The 12052-nt window shown below is 38.0% G+C and overlaps 2 protein-coding genes across 4 annotated transcripts; one reads left to right on the forward strand and one right to left on the reverse strand.

Annotated features, from left to right (window-relative positions):
* The first annotated feature begins 2187 nt into the window (after nt 1-2187).
* Nucleotides 2188-10454, forward strand: LOC137722462 (transcriptional corepressor LEUNIG_HOMOLOG). 3 transcript variants are annotated; one of them, XM_088692074.1, is made up of 18 exons: nt 2188-2519; nt 2701-2755; nt 2848-2945; nt 3087-3196; nt 3302-3582; nt 3670-3745; nt 3834-3942; nt 4610-4659; nt 4757-5011; nt 5921-5992; nt 6215-6448; nt 7024-7162; nt 7557-7666; nt 8717-8866; nt 9002-9157; nt 9248-9364; nt 9494-9691; nt 10037-10454. In XM_088692074.1, the coding sequence occupies exons 2-18, from the start codon at nt 2724-2726 to the stop codon at nt 10178-10180; spliced, it is 2331 nt and encodes a 776-aa protein (XP_088548200.1). In that variant the 5' UTR covers nt 2188-2519; nt 2701-2723; the 3' UTR covers nt 10181-10454. The 3 variants fall into 3 exon arrangements, with proteins under 3 accessions (XP_088548200.1, XP_088548199.1, XP_068317567.2); XM_088692073.1 differs by having other exon boundaries at nt 2246-2519; nt 2701-2764; nt 9002-9161; nt 9252-9364; XM_068461466.2 differs by having other exon boundaries at nt 2246-2519; nt 2701-2764.
* A 130-nt stretch (nt 10455-10584) lies between these two features.
* Nucleotides 10585-11889, reverse strand: LOC137722463 (transcription termination factor MTERF8, chloroplastic). The gene has a single exon (XM_068461467.2). The coding sequence runs from the start codon at nt 11859-11861 to the stop codon at nt 10638-10640; it is 1224 nt and encodes a 407-aa protein (XP_068317568.2). The 5' UTR covers nt 11862-11889; the 3' UTR covers nt 10585-10637.
* Between the last annotated feature and the right edge of the window lie 163 nt (nt 11890-12052).

The following is a 12052-nucleotide window of genomic DNA, read 5'->3' on the forward strand; positions in this document are numbered from 1 at the left end:
CTTGTTGGAGTTGTTCTTTTTCTTTCTTTTTCTTTTCTTCTTCCTCTCTCTTCTCTTCTTCCTCTTTCCTCTATGTCCTTCCATTTAGTAGTGCTCCTTCCTTTATAGAGATTGTATTGCATCTTCCTCTCCAAAGAATCTCCACAAGTGTGCCAATAGAAAGAAAGCAAGTGTTGTGCCAATCATTAGACATAAAATGTGTTCCAATAGAAACACGCCAATTGTTAACCTAATCATCACCATGAAATGTGTTCCAATCACAAGACAACAAATGTTGTCCTAATCCTTAGCAATGAAATATGGTCCAATAGAAAAACAACAAGTGTGAAGCTAATTATGAACTAATGAATAATATGCAAGATGTTCCTTGCACCCAAAGGCCGCGTCCAAACAATTTGGGGAATGAATCATCACCAATTATCAACCATGATATGTGGTTCAATAGAAAAACAACAAATGTGAAGTTAATCAATATCATGCAAGGTGAATAAACACTCAAAAGCCATGTTCAAAGTCTAAGGGATATGCATCCCATCCATTCTCACCTCATTGGAAAATTTGGAATGATAGATTGAAGCATTGAAGAGAGAATATAGACAATTAATTGAAATTCCCCTAGGCTAGTGAGTAAGCACTCTAAAACAACAACATATTGCCACATGCATGCCAATACATACACATACCTAGTCTATGGCTCTATATGGACTCACACCTCTCAAATGTTTACGGGTGAGTAATCTCTCTACATTAACTCAACTTGCCAACTCACCCCTACTTGGTAAAAATATCAAACCAAACTCAACACCTAGCCACACGTATAAGCCAAAGGCTTCCCACCTCGACACCCTAATTATTATCTTCTATTAATTACCAACTTCCACCTCACCCTTTGGAGAAAAATCAAGCCAAACTCATATAATCTCAACTTAATCTTAGCTCTCCAATTCAAGCTAAAGGCCTCTCTAATTAAATATGAAATAATATATACTAACCAGTGTTGAAATAATTTTGTAGCAAATAGGATTTTACATTGAAACTATTTTACAAATCGAAAGTAGGTTCTTGTACGTAAAAATAATTACCCACATACATACATATATACATATAACCATTTTTGTTAAATACGGGGTATTACAAAACGCTACCACCTACCACTACAAATACTAACCTTACACCATCACCACCCATTTTTGCCACCACCACTGCCATAACCACAACCTCTACCACTGTCATCACTACCACCATTGTCACCACCCTCACTGCCGCCACCCCCACCACTACCACCATTGTTACCACCATCGATGCCTTCATCACCACCACCATTACCCCAACCGCCACCATTACCACAACAACCACAGCTGCCACTACCACCATCATTGCCGCCACCATTGCCACTACCACCGCCCTGCCACCATTGTTACCTTTCCACCCTAGCCAACACATCCTAATATTAGCAACACCACCATAACCATTACCACCACTGCTGTCGTCGCCCCCACACCTACTACTATGTCAATTTGTCATTGTATACAATTATATCATTTTTCCATTAATTTTACTAAACGCTTTTTCGCTATTTTTCATACTCATGGAACTTTTAAAATTCAGTTAACCAAACGTTCATCGGCTTTATTTTACAATTGATTATTCATAAAATATAGCATAAGCAAATATATATATATATATATATATATATATATATATATTTTAAAGCATAGCAATCACAAACTCCAAACTTGCCCTAAGTCGTGCATATGGCCAAGAGACTGAAGACGTGCATGCTTCTCTCTCGATCATCGCTTTGATATCCATCAAACCTACAAACTTGAGTTGAGTTTCTATATTTTGCAGAGAGAATTTTTTTTTTATATACAAGCAACATTACATAAGAAATCAAACCCAATTTTGAGTAATATGCCAATTTGAAAACACTTCTAAAATAATCACAAGAAGAAATCAACCATCAAAATTTTGAGTGAATCACTCATGACTACTCGTATTGGCGAGATATATTTCAATGTATTAGAAACATGACCCAGCACATCAAGTATTATATACAATTTTAATTGAAACTTTTTTTATTTTTATTTTTTCGAGTTTCTAGCCAATTGTCCTCCTACGGTCCTACCTCAAAACAGAAAGGGGAGGTTTGGGCTTTAAGGCTGAGGGTTGGGGAAGGAAGCTAATAAGGCTCAGCTTCGGTAAAACACGTCTTTTTCTTGGGTCAAAGGTTTGGGTTATGTTCAAAGTGCCTGGATTTACTTTACAGCGTAAAACTCAAAACTCCAAAACTCCCATGTGTGCATATCTACGATCCTCCTCCCACGTCTGTCCTGTTGCTTCCATTTCTCCAATCCCAAGAAGTAAACAGTTATAAATTACCTGAATTTCTGCAATCCAAGTCCGTACGAGTCTCTGAAAAAGTTCCCAGTCTTCCACCAGCAATACATGCTTGATCGACGACGATCGTCGTCGTCCTCTTCTAACAGCCTCTGATCCGAGGGTTTCATTCTTCTTAGGTTAGCTTCTATCAATGCGACTTACGAATTGCACTTCCAATTCCACAATCTCGCCAATTAATTTTCATTCTCTGAAACATTAAATTTGAATTTTTTGTTTCCTCTCCTTTTAATGCTATGGATTATGGAAAGTTTGGATTTTGATTGAAATTTTGAATTGGGTTTTCTTCGTTTTGAGCAGTTCGGTTGAGTTTGACCCGAACAATGGCGCAGAGTAGTTGGGAAGCAGATAAGATGTACATACTGTAATTGTTTATGCTTTAATTGTGCTTTTGTTTATGGGGTTTTGCTGAATTTGGCTAATTTGCTATATATATGTGCTGTATAGGCTTGATGTATACATATATGATTATTTAGTGAAGAAAGAATTACATGTCACTGCTAAGTCTTTCATGACCGAAGGGAAGGTTGCACCCGATCCAGTAGGTAATGGATACTAAACAATAGCAGAGAATAGCTGTTAATTACTTTGATAGCAAGTTTTCGTGCTTATTGAGTTGGAAATGCTCGGAGTAGATTGCTCGGTCCTTGTTCAGTGTGTAATGTGTTATTACATATAATGCGCAGCCATTGATGCTCCCGGGGGCTTTCTTTTTGAATGGTGGTCTGTCTTTTGGGATATTTTTATTGCAAGGACAAACGATAAACATTCTGAGGCTGCTGCAGCATATATAGAGGTGACTGTTTAAATTTTGATGTTGTAGGTGTGGCTGCTACATTAATGTTGCCCTACTTATGAATCGGCTGACCTCTTTATGCCCTCCTATGTTGTCGATGTTCAGGCACAACAAAGTAAAGCAAAAGAGCAGCAACAGCTGCAAATGCAGCAGTTGCACCTAATGCGCCAAGCTCAGATGCAACGGAGAGATCCTAATCATCCTCCCCTTGGTGGTCCACTAAATTCAATTAGTTCTGAAGGGATGCTCGGGCAATCTACTACTAGTGCACTGGCAGCAAAAATGTACGAGGACCGCTTGAAACACCCCAATCCAATTGAGTCAGAGACATCCCAACCACTCCTTGATGCCAGAGTTGCCCTTCTAAAATCAACGAACCATCCTGGGTGAGCAACTGGAAGATCATATTTTAACAGTTTTCTGATATCTGGTTGTTTTGGTAATTTACTTTTCTTGCTAACGTGCTGAAACAGTCAGATGGTTCAAGGAAACCCTGGAAGTGTTAATGCAGCATTACAACAAATCCAGGCTCGAAGTCAACAGGCCACAGTAACTACATATACGACCCAGTTGCACTGTTCTTCTCATTCTCTCTCTTTCTAATTTTAGTAAAGTTGTGGTTCTTCTTTGTCTGTAGGACATAAAGAGGGAAGTTAATATGGGCACTGCTCAGAGATCTATGCCTATGGATTCTTCAATTTATGGGCAGGGAATGGTTCAGTCAAAACCTGGATTAGGAAATGCAGGTATGATTGCCTGATCCTTAAAAGGATGTAAGAACTTGAAGAAGAAATATAGAACTTCAAAATGTCTTCCAGACATGAAAGAGGATTACAGGCATCTTAACTGTTTTTTTTTTACGTTTGAAGTATAATTTCAGATTTTTTTAATATTTGGACCTTTCTATTTTAGATATGTCTCTCCTATACCTGAAAATGCAATTATTTTTTATTTATTTCATATATTGTTATGTCAAAGCTAAATGTAGTGATGATAAACATCAAGTTATGCTCACTGTGTTTACAGTTGTTGACCATGCCTACTGCACCAATGTAAAAAATAAAAAGTTTGAATTGCTTGTTGTGTAAAATTTTAAGTGAATGCACCTAGAGTGCCAGATGTTTGGTGCCATGTACTCGCAGTGAATATTGGGCTTAGCACCTTATTTTGGCATGCCTTGTTGCTCAAATAATTACCTAAAAAACAGTGGGATTTCAATGAGTTCGACTATTCCACGAGAGTGGGCGTTGTGATTTTATTTATGTCAAATTAGGTTACTAAGCAACATGCTTGCAAAATGTCTAAGAAGTCATAGGTTTTTGAGTTTTCTTATGCCATGTTTAATTATTTTTATGGAATTTTCCAATCAGTCACAAAAAAAATATTTTATTCTTTGCTTTCTGTGGAATGAAGGATTGAACCCAGGAGTTGGTGGTCTTCCATTGAAGGGGTGGCCTTTAACTGTGAGTTGTATTCTTGCATTTCATGTGTCCCAGTGATGCACGTTTTAAATATGACTGGTCCAACATTTTTAACTGAGGCATGTGCCAATTTGTACAGGGAATTGACCAAATGAGGCCCGGTTTAGGTGGACAAGTTCAAAAGCCTTTCCTGCAAGGTGCAACTCAGTTTCAGGTTCTCTCACCGCAACAACAACAGCTTTTGGCACAGGCTCAGGGACAAGGAAATGGTGCTAGCTCATCAATTTATGGAGATATGAGGGGATTTTCTAGGGGAAATTTAAATACAAAAGATACCCAACAAATGACAAATAATGGCTCCATGAGTTCTCCTATGCAGTCAAATTCATCAAAGGTAAGAGGTCTTTCACAAACATACCAAGATTAGTTCTCCTTGATTATAAATGCCATATCTGCAATCAATATTGAAAAGAAAACAGTCCACAAAACATTTGGTTCCACAATAAATACTGCATGCAAGAGAGAGATGTATGTGAAATTTCTTTTACTAATATTTGAAACGGGGTGAAGAGGATACAATGAATATTTGGGTGAAATGCGCAAGTTGCCTATGGGCTTTAAAGACTTGACGCCATTAGTCTTCTCATGTTAGCATTTTCTTGACCATAAATGCCAATCCTTAGCAGTAACAAATAGAAAGTTTAGGTGAAATCTTTCTAATTACATGGCTCGTGACCACATTTTTTGACTCAAAATGACAGTTCCCCAATGTGAACTGGCAGCATTGGACCTGAATGATAATTGGTCCCTAGGACTCATATACATGTCCTAGGTTTGATTTCTAGAGGTAGCAAAATGTGTTTTTTCCCCTCGTACTGTTAAGGTTTCCTTTTAAAAAAAAGGTAGAATTAACGAGGGTAGAGAGTTCCTCTTCTTCTTCTGATTATGTTTCCACTTAAAAAGAAAGTTGATATGAAAATTCTATTAGCCTTAGAGGAGCAAGGAGATTGTGTTTTAAGAGCGTTTTCATCTTTGTAATATAACTACAGTTGATTTTTCTTCTTGTCCCACTGTTAGATTGACTGTTTCTATATGGTTAGTACTATCAGTCAAATACGTGGGGATTTTAAGATCCTAACTATTATATAAAGGAAGTAGTGGGTTTTGACTCGCACTTGCCATCTTGGGTCAGTTTTATACTTTTTTTTTTAACGCAAGTTATAGTTTGATAACTACCTGTGTTTTTTCATACTTTTTAAGTAGACACAGTGGTGACATTTCCCTTAACTTGTGTTTCAATCAGATGAACATGTCACAGATGCAACACTCTTCATCTCAACAACAGGATCCTTTGCAGTCTCAGCAAGTACAGCAGGTTGTGCTTCCTTTTGTTGATATGATGATATCAAGTCCTTTTTTTAACCATTCACTGCAATACCTAAATATTTTATAGCGTTACGTGTTTGATTATTAATTCCATCTGAGCTTTTCTATTGAACTCCTTGGGAACTAGTAGCGTACTTGATAATATACACGCACTGTGCTGTACTCATATATGTGTTTAAGCAATGACTAATGGCTGTTTATCATGCAATAGAATAACCGCAAAAGGAAAGGACCTTCATCCTCAGGACAGCCTGCTAACAGTACCGGTACAGGAAATACAATTGGTCCTTCGCCCAATTCTCAACCATCAACTCCATCCACCCATACCCCTGGAGACGGAGTTGCTATGACTGCTAATTTGCCAAATTCGAGCAGTGTTCCAAAAAGTATGATGATGTACGGTGCAGCTGGAACAGGTGGCCTTGCATCATCCACAAACCAGTTGGTATGTAATGTTTACATAATTAACCTTTGTCATCTACAAATAGGATAGGTAATCTGGATGCACAAGTCTCCATAACCCATGATGTTAGTCACAAGTAAAATTTTTAGAATCCAAAAAGCAATAGTCTTTACCGTTAATATTTAATAGGAACAATCAATTACCCTGTAATTTCATACCTTTTCAATAGTATCTTGTTTGAAAATCATGTGTACAGGATCGAACATGGATTCTTCAAATTTGATGTTCCTATTATAGGATTGTGTGTATGACTGCGCCATGTTTCAGTGGGTGTTGAAGGTGTTGTGTGGATTAGTGCCCTTCAAGACACATTTTTTGTAATAAGCTGAGGTCTTGAATTGTATATCCAAAAGTGTGCTGTACCTTGTGTTTCACTACAAACTTTGTTGTCCAGACTCTAGAATCCCGCATATCCATTTTGTTCTCCATGTATAACTATCTATACCCATAATGCACTTATGTCCATTCTAGCGTATCTGCTGACTTATGCTGAATTACCACTGTGAATCAGATTTTCCCAAGTAACTCTAAAAGGCCTGCTAATGTTTGAATTGCAGGAAGACATTGAACAATTTGGGGATGTTGGCTCTTTAGAAGATAATGTGGAATCATTCTTGTCACATGATGATGGAGATGGAAGGGATTTATTTGGCACATTGAAACGGAACCCTGCACATTCTGCAGAAGCTTCAAAGGGTAAAAGATGATTCGCACTTTGAACAGTGTCCTTTTTTAATTTTTAATTTGGAAAAGTCTACATTGATATCATAGTCAAAGATACATGAGTAGTCTGATGCAGTATCCAAACAAGTAATGGTATTAGCTTAAAAACCAAGCCATCATCACTGCTTTTCCAGTATCATACCCTTCTGTCTCCGCAGATTCTCCTTGTCCCCTTGCTGCCAAGACCCAAGACTTTTTTATATCATACTTGATATCATAGTCGAAAATACATGTAATATCATGCCCTTACATGGACAATCTTGCTAATCTAAATTCATTGCAAACAAGATTTACTCTATTCAGGCCAGTGTTAAACAGTTGATCGATCTAAATTACTGCAGAAGTGACCCTTTGCTCTTATATTCAGGTTTTTCCTTCAGTGAAGTTGGTTCAATACGTAAAAGTAAAACCAAAGTTGTCTGTTGCCACTTCTCTTCAGATGGAAAATTGCTGGCCAGTGCTGGCCATGACAAGAAGGTATAAATCTCTGGTAAATGAATTACATGCTTTAAAAGAATTGCTTTACATGCTCTAAACATACTGCGTTAAAAATGAGTCTTTTTTTTTTTGTCTTTTTTGTATTCTTGCTGGTTATGCTTCCATTTATATAGTTATTAAATAGGATATGACTTAAGGCACTTATAATTGCAAAGAGCTTTTATATATGTGAATTAGTTAGTTTTGATGCCACCCTTATATATTATAATGTTTTAAAAAGTGTTTATTCACTAATGCATCCCACAAATGATACAGTTACTAGTTTCTACTGGCCTGTATTATTTATCAAAAACAAAGCATATTTACTGATTGTTACACTCCATATTTGGGATAACAATTGAGGTTAACCCTAATTTTATCCATGCCTGCAGTGCCCTTTTTTTATTTTATTTATTTATGGCAAGAGACCGGTTTATGAGGAAGTACTGATACTAGAATCGCCAGAACCCTGAAGATTTCTTAACCATAATGTTTGATTGGCGTTGGTATATGTGCACTGCCACTGGCTCTGAATGATTAAGGGATTTTATAATGTTCTCCAAAATGACCTTTTTCCACTTCCACACAGTATTTCCGAATGGAGACAAGGCATTTTCATTTGTTTACTTGTAAGATTTTTGTGATAGTGGCTTATGGGGAAAATTCTGAAAAATGGAAACACAAAATCCTTCCAAATCTTACCAAAATAGTCAGTGATCGGTTTAAAAAATGGTGTAATACAATTGACTTTTCAAGTTCCCATGAGGTCCTGCTCAGGTGGTGTTGGGGTGGTATGGTAGAACCTACCTACAGGTCCTGCTGTTAGCAATGTCAAAATTGTTTTAGGAACTTCTTTATCTGATAATTGTCACAGAATTGGTTTTAGATTGATGTAATTTTGAGATGAGGTCTTAAACTGTTATATTGGAATTCAATATATTAGTAGCGACTTCAATTGATTGAAACAACTAAATGAGTCCCGTAATCCAAATTTCATATTATTAAGTAAATAATGCTGGGAATGCTTATCTTCTTTTTCCATGTCATTAGGTTGTTGTTTGGAATATGGAAACTCTACAAACTGAAATCACACCGGAGGAGCATGGCCTGATAATTACAGATGTTCGATTTAGACCAAATTCATCTCAGTTGGCAACTTCTTCATTTGACACAACTGTGCGACTTTGGGATGCTGCTGAAGTAAATTCTTTGCTCTTGCATTGCCTTTTTCTTTCCACTGTTGTCAAATGCATTTTCCAAAATAATTTTTTTGGCTCCCTTTCCTGGTTTTATTTGTTTTTCTTCGGTTTCTGAATATTGGGTTCACTGTTGCAGCCAAACTATAGTTTACAGACATATGCTGGGCATACCTCACATGTATTGTCACTTGATTTCCACCCTAAGAAGAATGACCTTTTCTGCTCTTGTGATGCCAACAATGAGATTCGCTTTTGGAATATTAATGAGTATTCTTGCACTCGCGTTTCTAAGGCTAGTATTGGGGGGCTCTCTTTAATTTTGTGAAGCTCATGATTAACATTTGTTTATTTTCTACTCAATAGCAATCATTCAATTATGCAGGGAGGTTCAGCACAGGTGAGATTCCAACCGAGAATTGGACAGTTGCTGGCTGCAGCATCCGGGAATGTTGTATCTATATTTGATGCTGAGACTGACAGGCAGACACATTCATTGCAGGTATCATTGGCTGTTTTTAATTCACCAAAGCTTGAAAGCTTCATTTCGTCAGCTTTGTAAAACCAATCACCTCAAAAGTACGGTATTTTGATATGTTACTCATCGGAGAAAAAAATATTTGAATCGCAGGGCCACTCCACGGAGGTACACTCTCTTTGCTGGGATACAAATGGAGAGATTTTAGCATCTGCCAGTCAAGAGTCTGTCAGAGTGTGGTCATTATCCTCTGGAGAGTGCATTCATGAGCTCAGTTCTAGTGCAAACATGTTCCATTCTATTGTATTCCATCCAAGCTACTCGACTCTCTTGGTTATTGGAGGATACCAGGTGAACTTTGCTTTGTTTCGATGATGTGAAATGAAATTTGGATTGCGCGTTAGTTTGGTAAGTTTAAATATTTTGGAAGATAGATCTTCTGAGAACTGGCTGTCAAAACAAACTAAAATGACCAGTTAACTTGGGTAGGTTTGGCCAGAGTTATATTGCATCAAACCATCACATAATTAATACAATTTTGTTGTGAATTCTATTTAAAAGACTCTGGAACTCTCGTATCCTCTTTCAAAACGTAAATTTTGTGGGAACATCCATCTGTTCCTGTAAATTAATTATTTTTCTTTAATGTTGTAGAATGCTAATGCTGTTTTATTTTTGAAACTTAAATGCTTGCAGTCATTGGAGCTCTGGAACATGTCTGAGAACAAGTGTATGACAATTCAGGCACATGAGTGTGTAATATCAGCTTTGGCACAGTCACCGGTTACAGGAATGGTCGCCTCTGCCAGTCACGACAAGGCCGTTAAAATCTGGAAGTAACATTGGCCATTTTTTGCTGCAAATCCCTAGTTTCAGGTCTGCTGCCCCTTCATATCAACTTAAGAAGAAGTTGGAATCAAACTTAAGACACAGGATCCATCATGTGTTTAATTAGATTTAACATTTTTTAAAATTATGTCTCTCCATTTTAAAACCTATTTTTATACATGTACTATTACTAAGGTGCTTGTTAAAGTTTTAACTTTGTCAAAAGAGACAAAGTTATAAATATTACCTCAAATTCAACTTCGAAAGCTTTGCTTTGATTGGTTTAGTTGGTGATGCTGTGAGTCATGATGCTGTTTTAGTTGGAATTATTGGCACAAGTTAGTAATTGAAAAAACTCATGTATTGTTACCCAAGTTCGAACTCCCTTCCCGCAGTTCAGATTAGCTTAAAGTAGATTATCGCTCAGATTAGCTTAAAATAGATTATCGCTCGCATGTAAAATGTAGAATCAATGGCATAGTCTTACATCCTTGATATCCAGTTTCCCATCATACACACTTGACAATTGAGGTACTTGGTCGATATATCTGGTCACAAACCTCTCCAAGAACTTATTTTCTGCAGGCAACAACACATAAGCCAAACTCAAATCTTCATCTACCAACCCTTCCATCAACAAAACTTTCACAACCGAACACCTCGGAATAATTCTCTTCTCCAAACTGAAACACAACGCCACAGGGCATGTCGCGATCAATCTCGAAGACCATCCCATCTTGTTCACCAAGAAATCCATAACCTGCATTATCTTCTTCTCCGACAAAATCATACACTGCGGGTTCTTCCTGAAAGCAGAGACCACATCGTCCTCGGACCAACCCCAACTCCGCTTGTAAATTTCGCGATTTCGATTCCATATGGACCTGCTACTCTTCCCGCACAATGCTCTCATAGCCGTGACAAAAGTCGATTTCTTTGGATCAAATCCCATTTCCTTGACCTCACCCACAAGTGCATCAAACTGTTCATGCTTGTACATCAAGACTTGAGTGTTGTGAGCCAGCAGCAGAGCAATGCAGGACTGCGGCATCCCCAATTCCCGCAAAAGCCCGATATTCGGCACCACTTTCTTGGAGTGGTTTTCCAGGAAAATCCACGACTGGCGCTTCAAAACCGCGATCACATTTTCCCGGGATATCAAACTCCTGAGAAAAGTATACGATGGTATGATCTGATTCTCCAAGCTTCTCGACAGAAGGTGAGGATTAAAAGACAGAATTCTCCCAAGATCTTCCCTCGAAACTCCGAGAGAGCTGAAGAACTCGAGCTTGGGCAAAAGGGTATTCTCGGGATCGGCCAAAAGAAGAGCAGGGCGTGACCTGACGAGCTTCGAAATCTGGGTTGCAGAGAGGCCATGGCTGCTAAGAAGGGCCAGGACAGAGTCTGCTCCATGCGGGGATTGCAATTCCACCTTGCTGGACAATGAAATTGCATCTTCCGGGGACAATCCACATGAATTTATGAGGTAGGTGGCTGTGAAATCGTGTTTGTTTGCTGCTGAAATTCCTGAGGTGATGGATCTGCGGATTACCAGATTTTGAAGAGAAGTGCAGGAGGGTTTTCGATCTCCGACGACAAATCTTTGGGCTGTGGAAGCAAATGTACAAGAAAATATTGAGCCGCCCAATCTGAGGCGGGTGTTGAAGCTGTAGAGAGATAGCATCGTCACCATGTTAGCGACTGGCGTGGTGCAAATGCCATCGCATAATTATATTAACTATTACAAAATAATTATAATTGATTTTAATTTTCATCCTATTAGCCGTTAATGAGACACATGCATTAAAAAATTAAATTAAAGGCATTCGACTCTATTTTTGTTAACTGTAAAAATAGAAAGTTAGAAAGCAAGAAGTAAAATGA

This window comes from Pyrus communis, chromosome 4 (genome assembly GCF_041283825.1).
Source record: "Pyrus communis isolate YQ-2024b chromosome 4, ASM4128382v1, whole genome shotgun sequence".
In the NCBI taxonomy this organism is placed as follows: domain Eukaryota; kingdom Viridiplantae; phylum Streptophyta; class Magnoliopsida; order Rosales; family Rosaceae; genus Pyrus; species Pyrus communis.

Excerpts from the sequence above, each read along its gene's own strand:
- LOC137722462 (XM_088692073.1), top strand. The coding sequence starts at position 2,724 with ATGGCGCAGAGTAGTTGGGAAGCAGATAAGATGTACATACT. Across the intron at positions 4,660-4,756 it reads TGAAGGGGTGGCCTTTAACT|GGAATTGACCAAATGAGGCC; the intron begins GTGAGTTGTATT and ends CAATTTGTACAG. Across the intron at positions 9,365-9,493 it reads GGCAGACACATTCATTGCAG|GGCCACTCCACGGAGGTACA; the intron begins GTATCATTGGCT and ends TTTGAATCGCAG.
- LOC137722463 (XM_068461467.2), bottom strand. The coding sequence starts at position 11,861 with ATGGTGACGATGCTATCTCTCTACAGCTTCAACACCCGCCTCAGATTG.